The sequence below is a fragment of the Macaca mulatta genome, chromosome 16, assembly GCF_049350105.2.
Source record: "Macaca mulatta isolate MMU2019108-1 chromosome 16, T2T-MMU8v2.0, whole genome shotgun sequence".
In the NCBI taxonomy this organism is placed as follows: domain Eukaryota; kingdom Metazoa; phylum Chordata; class Mammalia; order Primates; family Cercopithecidae; genus Macaca; species Macaca mulatta.
In genome coordinates this window covers 84,861,218-84,882,423 of record NC_133421.1, presented here as the reverse complement: position 1 = coordinate 84,882,423, position 21,206 = coordinate 84,861,218, and the positions used below count along the sequence as shown (strand labels likewise).

At 47.5% G+C, this 21,206-nt stretch overlaps 1 protein-coding gene and 2 long non-coding RNA genes across 9 annotated transcripts; 2 read left to right on the top strand and 1 right to left on the bottom strand.

The window, feature by feature from the left end:
• Positions 1-6,209: 6,209 nt before the first annotated feature.
• On the top strand, positions 6,210-20,827 carry SUMO2 (small ubiquitin like modifier 2). 4 transcript variants are annotated; one of them, XR_013405709.1, is made up of 4 exons: positions 6,210-6,361; positions 7,976-8,107; positions 13,205-13,887; positions 14,002-14,771. XR_013405709.1 is itself a non-coding variant. In NM_001198691.2 (4 exons), exons 1-4 carry the CDS (start codon positions 6,341-6,343, stop codon positions 20,225-20,227), a joined length of 288 nt encoding a protein of 95 aa, NP_001185620.1. In that variant the 5' UTR covers positions 6,212-6,340; the 3' UTR covers positions 20,228-20,528. The 4 variants fall into 4 exon arrangements, 2 of the variants coding, with proteins under 2 accessions (XP_014975737.1, NP_001185620.1); XR_013405710.1 differs by having other exon boundaries at positions 13,205-13,716; positions 14,147-14,688; NM_001198691.2 differs by lacking the exon at positions 14,002-14,771 and adding an exon at positions 20,165-20,528 and having other exon boundaries at positions 6,212-6,361; positions 13,205-13,276.
• Positions 15,254-17,803, top strand: LOC144335940 (uncharacterized). Of its 4 annotated transcripts, none has more exons than XR_013407258.1 (4): positions 15,254-15,871; positions 16,028-16,332; positions 16,987-17,466; positions 17,724-17,803. It is a non-coding gene; the product is annotated as an uncharacterized LOC144335940 (long non-coding RNA). The 4 variants fall into 4 exon arrangements; XR_013407256.1 differs by having other exon boundaries at positions 15,254-15,874; positions 16,037-16,332; XR_013407257.1 differs by having other exon boundaries at positions 15,255-15,884; positions 16,037-16,332.
• On the bottom strand, positions 18,376-19,950 carry LOC144335954 (uncharacterized). The gene is made up of 2 exons (XR_013407273.1): positions 19,720-19,950; positions 18,376-19,167 (listed from the first exon to the last, which is right to left on the bottom strand). It is a non-coding gene; the product is annotated as an uncharacterized LOC144335954 (long non-coding RNA).
• Positions 20,828-21,206: the final 379 nt, after the last annotated feature.

The following is a 21,206-nucleotide window of genomic DNA, read 5'->3' as shown; positions in this document are numbered from 1 at the left end:
ATTACAGGCATGAGCCATTGCACCTGGCCTAGTAATAGGTTTTTGTTGTTGTTGTTTTTTGAGGTAGGGTCTCACTCTGTCACCCAGGCTGGAGTGCAGAGGCACGATCATAGGTTATTGCAGCCATAATCTCCTGGGCTCAAGCAATCCTCTCACCTTGTCCTCCCAAAGTGCTAGAATTACAGACATGAGCCACTACATCCAGCTGATAGTTTCAATTCATTCATTCATTCATTCATTCAGTGAATCCTCGAATGCCTACAATGTACAAAATCTTGAAGTTGAGAGGGAACATTTAGGAACCCCAAGTAATTGAATATGACCAAAGCAGAGGCTTCAAGATGAGAAACAAGGCTAGAGTGGTTGGTTTGGATTAGTTCTCAAAGGGCACGCAGGTCTTATCCTATGAAGCAGATGATTAGTGAGGAACCAGGGAGTGTCAGAAACTTCTTTTGGTTTATTTTATTTTATTTTATTTTATTTTTTGAGACGGAGTCTCGCTCTGTTGCCCAGGCTGGAGTGCAGTGGCGCGATCTCGGCTCACTGCAAGCTCCGCCTCCCGGGTTCACGCCATTCTCCTGCCTCAGCCTCCCGAGTAGCTGGGACTACAGGCGCCCACAACTGCGCCCGGCTAATTTTTTGTATTTTTAGTAGAGACGGGGTTTCACCGTGGTCTCGATCTCCTGACCTTGTGATCCGCCCGCCTTGGCCTCCCAAAGTGCTGGGATTACAGGCGTGAGCCACCGCGCCCGGCCTATTTTTTAGTTTTATTTATTTTATTTTATTTTTTTGAGAGTCTGCAGTGTCGCCCAGGCTGGAGTGCAATGGCGCAATCTCGGCTCACGGCAACCTCTGCCCCCTAGTTTCAAGCAATTCTCCTGCCTCAGCCTCCTGAGTAGCTGGGACTACAGGTGGCTGCCACGATGCCCAGCTAATTTTTGTATTTTATTTATTTATTTATTTACTTACTTACTTATTCTAAGACAGAGTCTCGCTGTGTTGTCACCCAGGCTGGAGTTCAGTGGCGCCATCTCTGCTCACTGCAACCTCTGCCTCCCGGGTTCAAGTGATTCCCCTGACTCAGCCTCCCGAGTAGCTGGGACTACAGGCGCCTGCCACCATGCCCGGCTAATTTTTATATTTTTAGTAGAGATGGGATTTCAACATGTTTTGGCCAGGCTGGTCTTGAACTCCTGACTTCAGATGATCTGCCTGCCTTGGTCTCCCAAAGGGCTGGGATTCCAGGTGTGAGCCACAGTGCCCGACCTTTTTGGTTTATATTTATTTTATAATGGCTTGTGTTTCTCAAACGTTATTATTTATTCCTTTTTTTTTTTCTTTGAAACAGAGTCACACTCTGTCACCCAGGCTGGAATGCAATTGCGCAATCTCAGCTCACGGCAACCTCTGCCTCCTGGTTTCAAGCAATTCTCCAGCCTCAGCCTCCAGAGTAGCTGGGTATGCCAGCTACACCCGGCTAATTTTTGTATTTATAGTAGAGACGAGGTTTCACCATGTTGTCCAGGCTCGTCTTGAACTCCTGAGCTCAGATGATCCCCTCACCTTGGCCTCCCAAAGTGCTGGGACTACAGGCATGAGCTACTGTGCCCGGCCTCAAACTTTAGTGTGTTTAAGAAACACCAGGGGCCGGGCGCGGTGGCTCAAGCCTGTAATCCCAGCACTTTGGGAGGCCGAGACGGGCGGATCACGAGGTCAGCAGATCAAGACCATCCTGGCTAACCCAGTGAAACCCCGTCTCTACTAAAAAAATACAAAAAACTAGCCGGGCGAGGTGGCGGGCACCTGTAGTCCCAGCTACTCGGGAGGCTGAGGCAGGAGAATGGCGTAAACCTGGGAGGTGGAGCTTGCAGTGAGCTGAGATCCGGCCACTGCACTCCAGCCTGGGCGACAGAGCGAGACTCCGTCTCAAAAAAAAAAAAAAAAAAAAAAGAAACACCAGGGCTGGGCATAGTGGCTCCCACCTATAATCCTATCACTTTGGGAAGCTGAAGTGGGAGGATCTCTTGAGCTCAGGGGTTTGAGACCAGTCTGAGGAACATAGTGAGAGCCTCATCTGTACAAAAAATATAAAAAAAATTAGCCTCGTGTGGTGGCATGCACCTGTAGTTCCAGCTACTTGGGAGGCTGAGGTAGAAGGATCCCTTGAGCCCAAGAGGCAGAGGTTGCAGTGAGTTGAGATCACGCCAATTCACTCTAGCCTGGGCAACAGAGTGAGACCCTCCAAAAAAAAAAGGCAGATTTGGCAGGGTACAGTGGCTCATGCCTGTAATCCTAGCGTTTTGGGAGGCTGAATCTGGAGGATCACTTGAGCCCAGGAGACGCCATTTCTTCCATCATTTTTTTGAAGATGGAGTTTCACTCGTTGCCCAGGCTGGAGTGCACTGGCGTGATCTTGGCTCACTGCAACCTCCGCCTCCTGGGTTCAAGTGATTCTTGCTGGGATTACAGGCATGAGCCACCACGCCTGGCCAGGAGATGCTATTTCTATAAAAAATAAAAATAAATTAGGTGAGTATGGAGGTGCATGTCTGTGGTCCTAGCTACTTGGAGGCTGAGGCGAGAGGATGGCTTAAGCCCAGGAGTTCGAGGCTGCAGTGAGCTATGATTGTGGCACTGCACTCTATCCTGGGTGGAAAGCAGACCTTTCTTAAAAAAGAAAAAAAATAAATAAATAAGGTGAATTCCAGAGCCAACCTTCCAAGGGTCCCCAAAATTTGTATTTAAACCAGCCCTTTAGATTATTCTGACTCACTTAAACATCCAGGCATAATGGAGGTACTTTAAAGCAGATGGGTTAGGCCAGGCGCAGTGGCTCATGCCTGTAATCTCAGCACTTTGGGAGGCCAAGGTGGGCAGATTACCTGAGGTCGGGAGTTCGAGACCAGCCTGACCAACACGGAGAAACCCCGTCTCTACTAAACATACAAAATTAGCTGGGCATGGTGCTGCATGGCATGCCTGTAATCCTAGCTACTCAGGAGGCAGAGGCAGGATAATCTCTTGAACCCAGGAGGCAGAGTTTGCAGTGAGCCAAGATCTTGCCATTGCACTCCAGCCTGGGCCACAAGAACAACATTCTGTCTCAAAGAGACAAACAAACGGCCAGGCATGGTGGCTCATGCCTGTAATTTCAGCACTTTGGGAGGCTGAGACAGGTGGATCACGAGGTCAGGAGATCAAGACTATCCTGGCTAACACAGTGAAACCCCATCTCTACTAAAAATACAAAAAATTAGCCGTGCGTGGTGGCACGTGCCTGTAGTCCCAGCTACTTGGGAGGCTGAGGCAGAATAGCTTGAACCCAGGAGGCAGAAGTTGTAGCGAGCCGAGATAGTGCCACTTCACTCCAGCCTGGGCGACAGAGTGAGGCTCCGTCTAAAACAAAACAAACAAGCAACAACAACAACAAAAACAGATGAGTTAGGAGGATATTTCCATATTGCAGTATCTTTGTGTTTTTTTGTTTTTGTTTTTTGTTTTTTTTTTGTTTTTTTTGTTTGTTTGAGACGGAGTCTCACTCTGTCACCCAGGCTGGAGTGCAGTGGCCGGATCTCAGCTCACTGCAAGCTCCGCCCCCCGGGTTCACGCCATTCTCCTGCCTCAGCCTCCCGAGTAGCTGGGACTATAGGCGCCCGCCACCTCGCCCGGCTAGTTTTTTGTATTTTTTAGTAGAGACGGGGTTTCACCGTGTTAGCCAGGATGGTCTCGATCTGCTGACCTCGTGATCCGCCCGTCTCGGCCTCCCAAAGTGCTGGGATTACAGGTGTGAGCCACCGCGCCCGGCCTGTTTTTGTTTTTTTTTCAAGACGAAGTCTTGCTCTGTTGCCCAGGCTGGAGTGCACTGAGTGGTGTGATCTCGACTCACTGCAACCTCTACTTCCTGAGTTCAAGAGATTCTCCTGCCTCAGCCTCCCGAGTAGCTGGGATTACAGGCACCTGCCACCACGCCCAGCTAATTTTTGTATTTTTAGTAGAGACATAGGGTTTCACCATGTTAGCCAGGCTGGTCTCGAACTCCTGACCTCAGGCAATCCATCCACCTTGGCCTCCCAAAGTGTTGGGATTACAGGCATGAGCCACCAGAGGGTTTCACCATGTTGGCCAGTCTGGTCTCAAACGCCTGACGTCAGGTGATCTGCCTGCCTCAGCCTCACAAAGTGTTGAGTGTTGGGGTTACAGGCGTGAGTCACCATGCCCAGCTGATATTGCAGTATCTTTTGAGAGTGTTGATCTGAACTAGATAGAGTTAGTCTTCCTACTTTGGCCTATCACATATCTAAGGTCTTGAGCCTCTTCCTACCCAAAGAGGACCTACAGAAGGCCAACAAATGCAGCTCCATCCAGAGGCTGAAGAAAGTAGATTTGGTAAGAAGGTGGAATAGACAAGACTTGGTGATTGATTGGATGAGGAGTGTGTGAAGGAGAAGAAGTCAGGAATGTCGCTGGCCTTTCCAGCTTAGGGCAGCTGTTGTAGTGGTGTGTCACACAGTTTAAGAGTGGTAGGTCAGGAAGAAGAACCCACGCGAAAGGTAAAGTGAGGAGTTTTAGTTGAGAGTTGCTGGGTTTGAGGTGCCTCTGGGACATCCAACTGGAAACTCAGAAGAAAGATGTGGACTAGAAATAACAGATTTGAGGATCATTAGCAAAGAGATGGCAGCGAAAGCGGGTGAAATCATCCTCGGAGAGGGAATTGAGTGATAAAAGGATCTTGAAGAAAACCCTAAGGAACAGTTAAGGGAAGGAGTGAGTAAGAAAAAGAAATTGCAGAGAGAACAAAGGACAGGCTAGAGATGAGAGGAAAACCTACCTCCTGCAAAGTTCAAGAGAAAGAGTGACAAACTGAGAAGCATACTGGATTCAGCAAAGAAGTCTGCGGTGACCTTGTGGAGAGCAGTTTTAGTGGAACTTTGGGGACAGCACCAGATTGCAGTGGGTTGAGGAGTGAGTGGGAGGGGAGGGGTTGGAGACAGCTGGCAGGGACATTTTTTCAAGCTGTTTGGCCAAGAATGGAGAGAGATAGGATGGTAACTTAATAGAATTGAGAGCTTCTTCTTTTTTTTTTTTTTTTTCTATACTAACGGAGGAGAGGAAGAAAATTCAGGGACAAAAGCAAATAATAAAGCCCAGGGGGAGGAGCAAGATGGAATCCAGTGCACACACTGGATTGTTCTTCAGACAGGAGGGATGCATGTCTATGTTTTAACTGGATGCAAGGAGGAAATGATTAAATTGGCTGGAAGCTTGATTGTTGGGTAGTTCTCGCTTAAGGATACTGTTTCCTCTTGGAAGATAGGCGATGAGTAAGGAGTTCGTTGAATGAATACACGAACATTTTCCCGTAGCTAGTCAAAGTCTAGGGTTACCAGCAGGACAGAAGAAGACACTGCAGGCCGGGTATGGTGGCTCACGCCTGTAATCCCAGTACTTTGGGAGGCCGAGGCGGGCGGATCACGAGGTCAGAAGACCGAGACCATCCTGGCTAACACGGGGAAACCTTGTCCCTACGAAAAATACAAAAAATTAGCCGGGTGTTGTGGCGTGCGCCTGTAATACCAGCTCCTCGGGAGGCTGAGGCAGGAGAATCGCTTGAACCTGGGAGGCAGAGGTTGCTGTGAGCCGAGATCGTGCCACTGCACTCCAGCCTGGGCAACAGAGCGAGACTCCGTCTCAAAAAAAAAAAAAAAAAAAAAGAAGAAGACACTGCATTTGAGGCAAGAGTCCGGTGGGAAGCAGGTTAAGACTGACTGAGAGGAAGTAACCATGGGAGGGCTGCTGGTCCACTGAAAGAGAGAGATTTTTCCAGAACCTCATGCTGGGGCTTTGATTTAGGAATCCCCTTCTTCCTCTAGTCAGTCAGCCTTCCCTGGCCTATGGCTCACGTCTAAAGCCTCGAGCCTCATCGTTCCCACCGAGGACCAGCTGGAAGCCATTTTGATTATGCTCCACCACGAAGGAGGACAATACAGCCCCGCCCAGAGCCAGGCGCGCCCCCGCGGCGGGCCGGGTGCGCGTGTCCGCGCTTCTTCCCGCCGGCCGGGCGGGCGCCTGGCCCAGGACGCGGTGGCGCGGGGCGGGGGGTGGGGGTGGTTATGTAAGCGTTGCGCGCTCCCGCGAGGCGCCAGCCAATGGGAGGCCCCGGCGGCTCGTGCTCGCGCACGCAGGGTGGGGGGAGGGAGCGCACGACGTGCGCGCACCCTCTCCCTCGTCCACCGCTGCCGCCTCCTTCTTCTGCCGCTCCTGGTGCTGCTTGTGTGCTCGTTTGGTGCGGACCTGGTACCTCTTTTGTGAAGCGGCAGCTGAGGAGACTCCGGCGCTCGCCATGGCCGACGAAAAGCCCAAGGTGAGCTCGGCGCCGGCCCCTTCGCCTCGCCGCGCGGTCGGGGTCAGGGCGCGGGCCGGGGTCCGGCCAGAGCTCGCCGCTGGCTCCCAGCGCCTTCCCGGGCCCCCCACAGGGCCGGCCGCAGCTCAGGCCCCGGCGCTCCGCGCCATTTTCCTCCCTCCCTCTCTTCCTCCCTCCCGCGCCGGAGGAGGCCCCGCCGCTCTCTCCCGCCCCCGGCGGCCTCCGAGTGCGCGCGGGGCGCGAGTTGGGCGGGCAGATCGCGGACGCCCGCGGGCCCACCAGCCCCGAACGGGGATTCTTGGCCCAGCCGTCCGGCGCGCGTGAGGAGGGGCGTTAGGGCGCGCGGGGTCTCCACCCTGCGCCGACCCCGCGTCGGGTGTTGCAGTCTCCGAGGCGGCGGGGAGTCCCCTGGGCTCGGGCTTCACCTCTCAGGGGTAGAAACCGCGGGCATCTGGGGACTCCTGCCCGGGGCGGCGGCGGCGGGGCGAGGGTTCGGGGCGAATCAATGGGCTGCTGATGAGCAGGAACCTGGATGCCCGCTGGCCGCCGTACTGGGCCTGGGGGTAGGGGGATTCCCGTGGAGTATTTCCCACTTTAATGGCCTCAGGGACCTGAGGGGGGAGGGGCAGCGGCTTTTCCCTGGGTGCCAACGAACCCCTAATCCGCGAAGACCATGTGGTTTCATGAAGTTGGAGGCACAGGTAGGAGCAGAGAGACTTTGTGCGGCTTAACTTTTGAATGCGGCTTTTGAGGCACCCGAAGACTTCCCGGGAGGACTGGGGGACACCCATCATCGGGGCACACGGGACTTGCTGCTTTTAGTTTGGTGACACCTCCCGCCTCTCGCGCCTTTACTTTCTGAAGCGTTTTAGGGCTACAGCATGCCTTCTACACTCGATTTTGGACAACTTTAGGTTGGGTCGAAATCTACAAGAAACACTTGGGATAAAACTGTGTATTTGACCCATGACAACAAAGGGGAGGGGAGAATAAGTGCTCTTAACCGAAGATAAAAATGAAGCTGCTAATAGAGGAGAACGTAACTGTGGTCCTGAGTATTACCGCTGTTCCGGAGGGAATCGGGATATTCTTCGATTTTTCGTGTGTGTGTTTACTTTAATGGAGATTGGATTTAGGTTATTAAACTGAGTTTGGTAACTTTTTAACGACAACGGTAATGAGTTTTGAATGGCAGGCTGTAGATTTATTGTTTTGTTTCTTGCAGTTGTACTTAAAGTGCTTAGAAAAGAGACTCTTATTTTTAACTTTTTTTGGGGGTAAAATATATATTTTGGGAGTGATATATGCCATTTTAGAAAGTTTAGCTTCAAGAGAACGTTCAATACACTGAATAGGACCCAACTTTAAACATGTATTGTTGTTACTGATAGTATTGCATGTAGGCTTTTCTGTATCTGACAGCTATCTAATACTGTTGCTGCAGGATTTCTCCTCTTTCACATTGATTTCAGCAGCTGAAAACAGCCGTATGCCGTTTTAGCATACCGTATGAGAAACCTGTTGATTTTTGAAGCAACTTAGGGCTGCTGCTGCTTTATAAAAGTGTGTGTTGATCACATTTCCCAAATTATACTTTTATTTTTCTTTTAACAGGAAGGAGTCAAGACTGAGAACAACGATCATATTAATTTGAAGGTGGCGGGGCAGGATGGTTCTGTGGTGCAGTTTAAGATTAAGAGGCATACACCACTTAGTAAACTAATGAAAGCCTATTGTGAACGACAGGTGAGGAATTCATATGTGTACTTCCACTGAATAAAACTATTTTTAAAAATCTTATTTTCATGGGAACAAAAACTAGCCTGGCATAATACTACAGTGACTTTTTGATGGGATGAATATGCACTTGTACTTGGCATGTCAGTTTTATCGTGCACTTGGTAGCTTGCTCATGAAAACCCTTAGGATGATTTGCTTAGTATTATATGTGGTTCCAGTCCTGTGCCAGAAATCCATCAAATTGTATTTACAATACTTGTTTTTTGGTTTTTTTTTTAACCAAGGAAATGTAATTTTATGTTTATAAGAAAGTAAGAGTGAACTTGGTAAAATTACTTAAGAGTCTTTTATTATTTTATTTTATTTTTTTGAGACGGAGTTTCATTCTTGTTGCTCAAGCTGAAGTACAGTGGCGTGAGCTCAGCTCACTGCAACTTCCACTTCCCGGGTTCAAGCAGTTTTCCTGCCTCAGCCTCCTGAGTAGCTGGGATTACAGGTGCCTGCCACCACGCTTGGCCAATTTTTTTTAGTATTTTTGGTAGAGATGGGGTTTCATCATATTGGCTAGGCTTGTCTCAAACTCCTGACCTCAGGTGATCCACCCGCCTCGGTCTTCCAAAGTGCTGGGATTACAAGCATGAGCCACTGCGCCAGACCAAGAAGTCTTTTTTTTTATTTTTTTTTTTGAGATGGGAGTCTTGCCGTATTTTTTTAAGCTAGAACTTATCTACCTTGTAAATCGTGGGGTTTTTTTTGTTTTTTTTTGGTTTTTTTTTGACAGAATCTTGTTCTATTGCCCAGGCTGGAGTGCAGTGGTTCAATCTCTGCTCACTGCAACCTCTGCCTCCTGAGTTGAAGCTATTCTTTTTTTTTTTTTTTTCCCCCCCGAGACGGAGTCTTGCTCTGTCGCCCAGGCTGGACTGCAGTGGCCAGATCTCAGCTCACTGCAAGCTCCATCTCCCGGGTTTATGCCCTTCTCCTGCCTCAGCCTCCCGAGTAGCTGGGACTACAGGCGCCCACCACCATGCCTGGCTAGTTTTTTGTATTTTTTTTTTAGTAGAGACGGGGTTTCACCGTGTTAGCCAGAATGGTCTCGATCTGACCTCGTGATCCGCCCGTCTCAGCCTCCCAAAGTGCTGGGATTACAGGCTTGAGCCACCGTGCCCGGCCAAGTTGAAGCTATTCTTATGCCTCAGCCTCCTGAGTAGCTGGGATTTCAGGCGTGCGCCGCCATGCCCAGCTAATTTTGTATTTTTGGTAGACCTAACCTCAACTCCTGACCTCAAGTGATCCGCCCACCTTGGCCTCTCAAAGTGCTGGGATTACAGGCGTGGGCCACTGTGCCTGGCCCCTTCAGATTGTTCTAAACAGCTTCAAAGTAGAATAAGGCTTAAACCTATGTAAGTTGGGAAATTGAGTTTGAGTTGATACTTGAAAGATCAGTGAAAATAAAAACTTCCTTTAGGCCTGGTGCAATGGCTCACATCTGTAATCCCAGCACTTTGGGAGACTGAGGCGGGTGGATCACTTGAGATCAGCCTGGCCACCACAGCAAAATACCATTTCTACAAAAAATACAAAAAAATTAGCTGGGCATGATGGTACACGCCCATAATCCCACCTACTCCCGAGGCTGAAGCTGAGAATCCCTTGAACCTGGGAGGTGGAGGCTGCCGTGAGCCAAGATCACACCACTGCACTCTAGCCTGGGTGATGGAGCAAGAGCATTTCAAAGGAAAAGAAAAAAGAAACTTTAGAATGTTTGAAGTATTTTTATGCTTAGTGTATTTACAATGTAATAAGAAAATACTATGCTCATAATTCTTCATATGTAAACCTTCTTTTTGTAGTTCCTTGTGAAGATACTATCTTTTTTTTTTTTTTTTTGAGACAGAGTCTCGCTCTGTTGTCCAGGATGGAGTGCAGTGGTGCGATCTTGACTCACTGCATCCTCTGCCTCCCGGGACCAAGCAATTCTCCTGTCTCAGCCTCCCGAGTAGCTGGGACTACGGGCGCAGGCCACCACGCCCAGCTAATTTTTGTATTTTCAGCGAGATGGGGTTTTACCATATTGGTCAGACTGGTCTTGAACTCCTGACCTCAGGTGATCCACCTACCTCGGCCTCCCAAAATGCTGGGATTACAGGCGTGAGCCACTGTGCCCGGCAGTATACCATATACTCTTATTTGAATAATTTTGCTGAAATTACCCTACATGAACTTACGAATTGTGCTAAATAATTTATCCACTGGTATCTTCTATATTTGAACACTAGTGCCCCTTCAGGATACAGGGGAATTTTAAATGGTAATCCTTTTGGAGAACTTCTGTAGCAAAACTGCATACAAAATGGAAAATCATAGACTAGGCATGGTAATCCAGCACTTTGGGAGGCCAAGGCTGGAAGACCAGTCTGGACAGCATAGTAAGACCTCATCTTTTTTGTTGTTGTTGTTTTGAGATGGAGTTTTGCTCTTACTGCCCAGGCTAGAGTGCAGTGGCGCAATCTCAGCTCACTGCAACCTCCGCCTTCCAGTTTCAAGCGATTCTTCTGCCTCAGCCTCCCAAATTGCTGGGATTACAGGCGCCCACCACCACGCCCAGATTATGGTTATGTAATGTTTTTCATCCCTTTTATTTCACTGATACGTAATGAGCAGCACCTACTATGTGCAAGGAATAGACTGTAAGTAAAACAGTCTAGGTTCCTATACTTCCTGAAGAGTGTTTTCTAGTAGGACGATAAGTAATTACAGATTTGGGTAAGTATTAAAGGAAATTAAAAAGCAGGTGCTTTTTTAAAGCTATTCCAGGTAGTTCAAGGGTATAGGTTGTGGCATTTTAGGTCGATTTTGTTGTTGTTATTGTTGTTATTGAGACGGAGTCTGGTCTGTCACCCAGGCTGGAGTGCTATGGCATGATCTAGGCTCACTGTAAACTCTGCCTCCTAGGTTCAAGCGATCCTCCTGCCTCAGCCTCCCGAATACCTGGGATTACAGGTGTGCGCCACTACGCCCAGCTAATTTTTGTATTTTTAGTAGAGGTGGGGTTTCACCACGTTGGCCAGGCTGGTCTTGAACTCCTTAACTCAGATGATCCACTTTGGCCTCCTGAAGCATTGGAATTACACCGTGAGCCCGCGAGTTCTGCCTGGAAAGTCTTTAAATGGGCTTTTTTTTTTTTCTTTAAATTTCCTGTCAGTGGCTGGGTGGGGGATCACGAGGTCAGGAGATTGAGACCATCCTGGCTAACATGGTGAAACCCTATCTCTACTAAAATACAAAAAATTAGCCCAGCATGGTGGCATGAGCCCGTAGTCCCAGCTACTCAGGAGGCTGAGGCAGGAAAGTTGCTTGAACTCCAGTGGTGGATATTGCATTGAGCTGAGATTGCACTACTTGCACTCCAGCCTGGGCGACAGAGTGAGACTTGTCTCAAAAAAAACAAAAACAAAAAAATTCATTTCAGTGTCTAACTCATTTAAATGCATATTTGTCTCAAGGTATGTTTTATTTAACATAGTAGCTGTGTCTGAAAAGCAGTAAAGCTTTTTTTTTTTTTTTTTTTTTTGAGACGGAGTCTTGCTCTGTCACCCAGGCTGGAGTGCAGTGGCCGGATCTCAGCTCACTGCAAGCTCCGCCTCCCGGGTTTACGCCATTCTCCTGCCTCAGCCTCCCGAGTAGCTGGGACTACAGGCGCCCGCCACCTCGCCCGGCTATTTTTTTGTATTTTTTAGTAGAGACGGGGTTTCACCGTGTTAGCCGGGATCGTCTCTCGATCTCCTGACCTCGTGATCCGCCCATCTCGGCCTCCCAAAGTGCTGGGATTACAGGCTTGAGCCACCGCGCCCGGCCAGCAGTAAAGCTTTTTAAAAGAATGACTTACTGGCCAGGCACAGTGGCTCACACCTGTAATCCCAGCATTTTGGGAGGTTGAGGTGAGTGGATCACTTGGGGTCAGGAGTTCGAGACCAGCCTGGCCAAAATGGTGAAACCCCATCTCTACTAAAAACACAAAAATTAGCTAGGCATGGTTAGCTGGGCGTGGTGGCGGGCACCTGTAATTCCAGCTACTCGGGAGACTGAGGCAGGAGAATTGCTTGAACCCGGGAGGCGGAGGTTGCAGTGAGCCAAGATCGTACCACTGCACTCCAGCCTGGGCGGCAGAGCAAAACTCTGTCTTAAAAAACAAACAAACAGGCTAGGCGCGGTGGCTCACACCTGTAATCCCAGCACTTTAGGAGGCTGAGGCGGGCGGATCACAAGGTCAGGAGATCGAGACGATCCTGGCTACCATGGTGAAACCCCGTCTCTACTAAAAATGCAAAAAATTAGCCGGGCCTGGTGGCGGGCGCCTGTAATCCCAGCTACTCGGGAGGCAGAGGCAGGAGAATGGCATGAACCCGGGAGGCGGAGCTTGCAGTGAGCCAAGATCGTGCCCCTGCACTCCAGCCTGGGCGACTGAGCGAGACTGTGTCTCAAACAACAACAACAACAACAACAAACAGGCGGCTTATGCCTGTAATCCCAGCACTTTGGGAGGCTGAGGTGGTCAGATCACCTGAGGTCAGGAGTTCGAGACCAGCCTGGCCAACATAGCAAAACCCTGTCTACTAAAAAATACGAAAATTAGCCAGTCGTGGTGGCACGTGCCTAGTCCCAGCTGATCAGGAGGCCGAGGCGGATGGATCACCTGAGGTTAGGAGTTCAAGACCAGCCTGGCCAACGTGGTGAAACCCAGTCTCTACTAAAACTACAAAAATTAGCCGGTTGTTGTGGCAGGGGCCTGTAGTCCCAGCTACTCTTGGGAGACTAAGGCAGGAGAATCGCTTGAACCAGGAGGTGGAGGTTACCTTGAGCCAAGATCACGCCACTGCACTTCAGCCTTGACAACAGAGCAAAACTCTGTCTCAAAAAAAAAAAAAAAAAAAGAAAATGAGAATCACCCCAAATCTTTTTATTTATAGGGTATGTTAACATGTTGGCGATTGTTTATTTAGCTATTTCTTTAATATAGTCATGGCTAAATATGCATGTACTTTTATCTAAATAGAATTATGTTTCTCTTAATGCCGTTTATTGCTTTTAAATTCTCTCGTTCAGGGATTGTCAATGAGGCAGATCAGATTCCGATTCGACGGGCAACCAATCAATGAAACAGACACACCTGCACAGGTAAAAAATCTCTCCTAATTAGAAAAATTACCATTTGTAATTTTTTGAACAGCTATGTTTATGAATTTGAACGTTGAGACACTGGAGTATAGTTCTTGTAGAGTTCAGAGCTTTGGGAAGTATGACCAAAGGGGAACAGAAAGGAAAATAGGAATAGGCTCGGGAAATGCCAATGGTTGTTATTCATTTATTTTTAATTTTAATTTTTTTTTTAGGGATAGGGCTTCTCTGTTGCGTGGGTTGAAGTGTAGTGGCCTCATTATAGCTCACTTCATCCTTGGCCTTCCAAAGTGATGGGATTATAGGCGCAAATCAATGTTCCCAACCCCACCAGTGGTTTGTGTTTGTTTTTTGTTTGTTTGTTTTTTTGTGACAGAGTCTCCATCGCTCAGGCTGGAGTGCAGTGGCACGATCTTGGGTCACTGCAGCTGTCACCTCCTGTGCTTAAGCCTTTCTCCTGCCTCAGCCTCCCGGAGTAGCTGGGATTACAGGCATGCACCACTGCACCCAGCTAGTTTTTGTAGTTTTGGTAGGGATAGGGTTTCACCATGTTGGCCAGACTGGTCTTGAACTCCTGACCACAAGTGATCCACCTGCCTCGGCCTTCCAGAGTGTTGGGATTACAGGTGTGAGCCACCGCACCCAGCCAAATCCTCACCATTTTAGTTCTACATGCTGAATTGAAATTCTCGGCCAGGCGCGGTGGCTCACGCCTGTAATCCCAGCACTTTGGGAGGCCGAGGCGGGCGGATCACGAGGTCAGGAGATCGAGACCATCCTGTCTAACACGGTGAAACCCCGTCTCTACTAAAAATACAAAAAATGAGCCAAGTGTGGGGGCGTGCTACTATAGTCCCAGCTGCTGGGGAGGCTGAGGCAGGAGAATGGTGCGAACCTGGGAGGCGGAGCTTGCGGTGAGCCGAGTTCGCGCCACTGCACTCCAGTCTGGACAACAGTGAGACTCTGTCTCTAAAAAAAAAAAAAAAAATTCTCTTTTACGTGTCTTCATGAATGAAAGGGAACTAATGGCCCTAACTGCCGCGTTCCATAGCTTTGTTTGACAGGGGGAGCCCCTGATGATATATTTTCCAAACCCTTACTACAAAACGTGATGCTCTCTGATCCTTTAACTCTCTTTACATACTACTTCATTTTGTTCTGTCACTTTCTGTAGGATCAGCTGGATTGTCTTCTGTGGCAGAAGCTCTTTGTTTCTTTTTACCCTCTCAAAGTTCCATTAAAGATTTCCAGTTTTGGCTTAGCAAGATGGCTCATGAGAGCCATTGTCAAGATTACAAAGTGCTTGTAATGCCAGCACTGTGAGACCAAGGTGGGCGGAGCACTTGAGTCCAGGATTTCAAGACCAGCCTGGGCAACATGGCAAAACCTTGTCTTTACAAAAAAATAAAAAATTTGCCAGGGAGTGGTGGTTCGTGCCTGTAGTACCAGCTACTTCTTAGGTTGAGGTGGAAGAATTGCTTGAGCCCAGGAAGTGGAGGCTGCAGTGAACCAAGATGGCGCCACTGCACACCAGTCTGGGTAACAAAGTGAGGCCCTCTCTCAAAAAAAAAAAAAAAAACTTCCAGTCTTGTCCTGACTTGGTGGCTCACGCCTGTAATCCTAGCACTTTATGAAACTGACACAGGCAGGAGGGTGGCTTGAGGCCAGGAGTTTGAGACCAGCCTGGGCAACATAGCAAGACCCAGTCTCTACAGGGAAAAAAAAAGAAAAAAGAGCTGGGCATGGTAGCATGTGTCTGTAGTCCCAGCTACTTGGGAAGTTTAGTGGAAGGGGTGCTTGAGTCCAGGAGTTTCAGGCTGCAGTGAGTTATGATCGTACTATGGCACTCTAGCCTGGGTAATAGACCAAGACTGTCTCGAAAATAGAAGATTTACAGTTTTTGAAAAATATTTTAAAATGTTGTGATAGTAGAAATTTAAATTGGATCCCATGTACTTCTGAATTTCAACTTTATCACCCAGTAAAAACTAGAAAATGATAAATGTGGCATGAAGCAGCACATCCAGATTGTAGTTTTGTTGATAATCTTTGAAAATTGGAAAAGCCCATGAGGTGTACTGAAAAGAAGAATATTTTGAAGAAATTTCAACTGGTGACAGTCTCTAAAAAGGAATTATGGGCTGGGCACACTGGCTCACACCTATAATCCTAGCACTTTGGGAGGCTGAGGCAGGCAGATCGCTTGAGGTCAGGAGTTTGAGACCAGCCTGGACAATATGGTGAAACCCTATGTCTGCCAAGCAATACAAAAATTAGCCAGGCATCGCCGGGCACAGTGGCTCACGCCTGTGGTCCCAGCACTTTGGGAGGCCGAGGCGGGTGGATCACCTGAGGTTGGGAGTTCAAGATCACCTTGACCAACATGGGGAAAAACGCTGTCGCTACTAAAAATACAAAATTAGCTGGATGTGGCGGCCTGTAATCCCAGCTGCTCAGGAGGCTGAGGCAGGAGAATCGCTTGAACCCAGGAGGCAGAGGTTGTGATGAGCTGGAGATTGCGCCATTGCATTCCAGCCTGGGCAACAAGAGCGAAATTCCATCTCAAAAAATATATATATATATTAGCCAGGCATGGTGGTGCATGCCTGTAGTCCCAGCTACTCAGGAGGCTGAGGCGGGAGAATCACTTGAACCCGGGAGGCGGAGGTTGAAGCACAGAGATCGTGCCACTGCACTCCAGCCTGGGTAACAGCCCCTGTCTCAAAAAGAAAAAAAATTGGCCGGGCGCAGTGGCTCTAGCCTGTAATCCCAGCACTTTGGGAGGCCGAAAGGCGAATCACGAGGTCAGGAGATCGAGACCATCCTGGCTAACACGGTGAAACCCCGTCTCTACTAAAAAATACAAAAAACTAGCTGGGCGAGGTGGCAGGCGCCTGTAGTCCCAGCTACTCGGGAGGCTGAGGCAGGAGAATAGCGTAAACTTGGGAGGCGGAGCTTGCAGTGAGCTGAGATCTGGCCACTGCACTCTAGCCTGGGCGACAGAGCGAGACTCTGTCTCAAAAAAAAAAAAAAAAAAATTTAAAAGGCTGGGCACAGTGGCTCACCACTGTAATCACCACTTTGGGAGGCAGAGGCGGGTTGATCACCTGAGGTCAGGAATTCAAGACCAGCCTGGCCAATGTGGCAAAACTACCCTGTCTCTACTAAAAATACAAAAATTAGCCAGGCATGGTGGTGCTCACCTGTAATTCCATCCCAGCTACTCGGGAGGCTGAGCCAGGAGAATCTGGGTGGGGGGAAGGTGTCGGGGGGGTAGACAGGCCGAGGTTGCAGTGAGTGGAGGTCATGCCACTTCACTCTAGCCTGGGTGAGAGTGAAATGCCCATCTCAAAAAAAAAAAAAAAAAGCGCAATTATGGTATATAGCCACAAGGAGGAGCTAAATTCTGTTGATAAATGAGGCTGGAACAGGAACTTCATTTTTTAAAGGCATTTAAAGTTTCACTGTAAAACTTCACATTTGGATAATTTTGTTTTAGTAGATAGATGACAGGCTTGTTTGGTTTTAAAAGAAATATGCCAGGCGCAGTGGCTCATGCCTGTAATCTCAGCACTTTGGGAGGCCAAGGTGGGCAGATGTCGGGAGATCGAGACCACCCCGGTGAAACTCCATCTCTACTAAAAATACAAAAATTAGCCGGGCGAGGTGGTGGGCGCCTGTAGTCCCAGCTGCTGGGAAGGCTGAGGCAGGAGAATGGCGTGAACCCGGAAGGCGGAGCTTGCAGTGAGCCGAGGTCGCACCACTGCACTCCAGCCTGGGCGACAGAGCTAGACTGTCTCAAAAAAAAAAAAAAAGAAGTAGTAAAAAGTATCCATTGTGCTATACTCTCAGTTATTAGAATGTATTTCCTCTCTAAGCCCTCCTTACCCACCAGTAAAACGGGATTATCTGCTATACTAGTTACAAATATTAAACAAGCAGTTATTTGTTTGGATCTGTGACCTTGAGGCATTTAAAAATCTTCAGGTTGACTTTGCAATTAATTTTACTTCATTTTGAAGAATTTGGAATTGATTCGTTTTAGAATTGTTCTCCCAATATTTTTTGATAACAGGATTGTGATAAATTAAAACATCTTAGCAGGCCTCCTGCCTGCCCCCGCCTCCCCAACTTTTTTAAATTTTTTTTATTTTTCAAGACAGTCTTGCTCTGTCTCCCAGACTGGAGTGGTGGCATGATCGCGGCTCACTGCAACCTCCGCTTCCTGAGTTCAAGTGATTATCCTGCCTCAGCCTCCCGATTAGCTGGGATTTACAGGCACCCACCACGATGCCTGGCTAATTTTGTTTTTGTTTTATTTATTTATTTTTTTGTATTGACGGAGTCAATACAAAATTAGCTGGGCACGGTGGCGCATGCCTGTAATCCCAAGTGCTTGGGAGGCTGAGGCAGGAGAATTGCTTGACCCGGGAGGCAGAGGTTGCAGTGAGCCGAGATTACACCATTGCACTCCACCCTGGGCAACAACAGCAAAACTCCGTCGCAAGAAAAAAAAAAAAAAACAAATTTAGTCATACAATAAGCGGCTTTGCTCCTTGGGGTGTACTTTTTTTTTTTTTTAACTGCTCCTTACAAAGCATGGCTAACTTATATATAGTCAGTGCACCCAGAGTTGGCTGCTGCTTAGTTTTAAAATTGTGTTTTTAGCCTAACACTGTATCTACTGTATCTTAAAGATATTTTCACTTCTGTACATGAAAATCTATGTATTTTTTAACGGCTATATGGTATTTAATATCTGAGCATACTATGTTTTATTAGTTTGGGGTTTTTTTTTTTTTTTTTTTTTTTTTTTTGACACGGAGTCTCCCACTGTCACCCAGGCTGGAGTGCAGTGGCACAATCTCGGCTCACTGCAACCTCTGCCTCCAAAGTTCAAGCGATTCTCCTGCCTCGGCCTCCCGAGTGGCTGGGATTACAGACGCCTGCCACCACGCCCAGCTAATTTTTTGTATTTTTAGTAGAGATGGGGTTTCACTATTTTAGCCAGGCTGGTCTTGAATGCCTGACCTCGTGATCCACCTGCCTCGGCATCCCAAAGTGTTGGGATTACAGGTGTTAGCCACGGTGCCCAGCCTGGGTTTTTTTTTTCTTTTTGAGACAGAGTCTTGCTCTGTTGCCAGGCTGGAGTTCAGTGGGGCACTCATGGCTCACTGTAACCTCCACCTCATGGGTTCAACTGATTCTCCTGCCTCAGCCTCCTGAGTAGCTGGGACTACAGGCGTGTGCCACCACGGCCAGCTGATTTTTGTATTTTTGATAGAAACGGAGTTTCACCATGTTGGCCAGATGGGTTTGACCTGTTGACCTTGTGATCCGCCCACCTTGGCCTCCCAGAGTTTTGGGACTACAGGTGTGAGCCCTGGCACCCGGCCTAATTTGGGTTTTTATTGAGATTTATTTTCAGTCTTTGCTGAACAGTGCAGCGAGATTCTTTAAACATATCACCCTTCTGTGGACCCTCGACACACACATATTTAGCTTTGATTTAATTTTTTTTGAGGCAGAGTTTCTCTCTCGTCACATACAATGGCATGATCTTGGCTCACTGCAACTTCAACCTCCCGGGTTCAAGTGATTCTCCTGCCTCAGCCTCCCAAGTAGCTGGGATTACAGGCGTGCGGCACCATGCCCAGCTATTTTTTCTTTTTCTTTTTTTGTATTTTTAGTAGGGACTGAGTTTCACCATTTTGGCCAGGCTGGTCTCGCACTCCTGACCTCAGGTGATCTGCCTGCCTCAGCCTCTCTCTCTTTTTTTTTTTTTTTTTGAGACCAAGTCTTGCTCTGTCACCCAGGTTGGAGTTCAGTGGCACGATATTGGCTCACCACAACCTCTGCTTGCTGGATTCAAGCAATTCTCCTGCCTCAGCCTCCCAAATAGCTGGGATTACAGGCACATGCCACCATGCCCGGCTAATTTTTAAAATATTTTTAGTAGGGATGGGGTTTTACCAGGTTGGCCAGGCTGGTCTTGAACTCCTGACCTCGGGTGATCCGCCCGCCTCAGCCTCCCAAAGTGTTCGGATTACAGGAGTGAGCCATTGTGCCTGGCCCCTGCCTTTTTTTCTCTTTTTTTGATACAGGGTCTTTCGCTTTGTCACTCAGGCTGGAGTGAGCTGGTGTGGTCACAGTTCACTGCGGCCTTATCTTATGGGCTCAATTGATCCTCCCACCTTGGCTTCCTGAGTAGCTGGGAGTATGGACGTGTGTCACCGTGGCTGGCTAATTTTTTTTTTTTACTTTTTTTTGTAGAGATGTTGTCTCTCTCTCTGTTGCCCAGGCTGGTCTAGGTCTCCTGGGCTCAAGCAGTCCTCCAATGTTGGCCTCTAATAGTACTGGGATTACAGGCATGAGCCACCGCACCTGGATAATATTCTGCTTTTTACTCAAAAACTAAGTTTTGGCTGGGCGCAGTGGCTCACGCCTGTAATCCCAGCACTTTGGGAGGCCCCGTCTCTACTAAAAATACAAAAAAACTAGCTGGGCATGGCGGTGGATGCCTGTAATCTCAGCTACTTGGGAGACTGAGGCAGGAGTATTGCTTGAACCTGAGGGATGGAGGTTGCAGTGAGCTGAGATCACGCCACTGCCCTCCAGCCTGGGTGACAGAAATCTTGTCTCCAAAAAAAAAAAAGAAAAAAAAACACACATAACAAGTTAAGTTTTATCTAATAGTCATAAAAAAGGAAGCCAAGTAAAAAATTACTTAAACCAAGTGTGTTGATACATTAAGCTATGAGACATCTAAAATAATGAAACTTGGAACTCAGTGGAACATGTACATGTTTTCAGCATACTTAAACCTGAAAATCATTAATTTTCAGAACTTAATCAGTGCTCTTACATTTGTTTTTTCTTTTATGCTAGTTGGAAATGGAGGATGAAGATACAATTGATGTGTTCCAACAGCAGACGGGAGGTGTCTACTGAAAAGGGAACCTGCTTCTTTACTCCAGAACTCTGTTCTTTAAAGACCAAGATTACATTCTCAATTAGAAAACTGCAATTTGGTTCCACCACATCCTGACTACTACCGTATAGTTTTCTCTATTCTTTCATTTCCCCCTTCCCCATTCCTTTATTGTACATAAAGTAACTGGTATATGTGCACAAGCATATTGCATTTTTTTTTTTTTTAACTAAACAGCCAATGGTATGTTTTAATTGACATCAAGTGGAGACGGGATGGGGAAAAATACTGATTCTGTGAAAATACCCCCTTTCTCCATTAGTGGCATGCTCATTCAGCTCTTATCTTTATATTCCAGTAAGTTATTTTGCTCTCACTGTTTTAACAAAAACACACATCATAAAAATCCTTGCATACCTTGTTCAATTGGAGAATTTTAATGTTTTTCATTTATCATTGTAAAACCAAGGACAATTTTATAACTTTTTTGTACGTAGCTGTTACATGTAGGGCAATCTGTCTTTAAGTAGGGATAAATTACTCTAAAACAAAAAAGAATCTTAGATAGTTTTCCCTTCCAGTCAAGCGTCTTGTTGTTTAAATAAACTTCTTGTTTAAAATGAGCTGTTTTCTTTATTCTGAGAAATATTAAATAGAAAATTGAGGCTTAGAAAAAACACATAAATAGGCCTGCTTAGAAGTAACATTTCAAGAAGGTAATAAAGCTACTTGGTGTTTCTGACAGACTTGATACTAATGTGAAACAAAGAATAACAGTTTTATAAATATCACCTTGTTCCAAAAGTTTCTCTAGGTCCCATGTTAATATGCAAATATACTAGCAGAAAAATTGGGCCATAGTATTGTGGATTTCCAAGTATTTTCTGTATATTAAGTGAGGCACAGAATGTAGGGTATAGGGTAGCACACGTGGCAAGGAAAAAGTTGTGATTTGCCTTTGTTGCTGATAAAACTGAACCATTCTAGCCCTCACTTAAA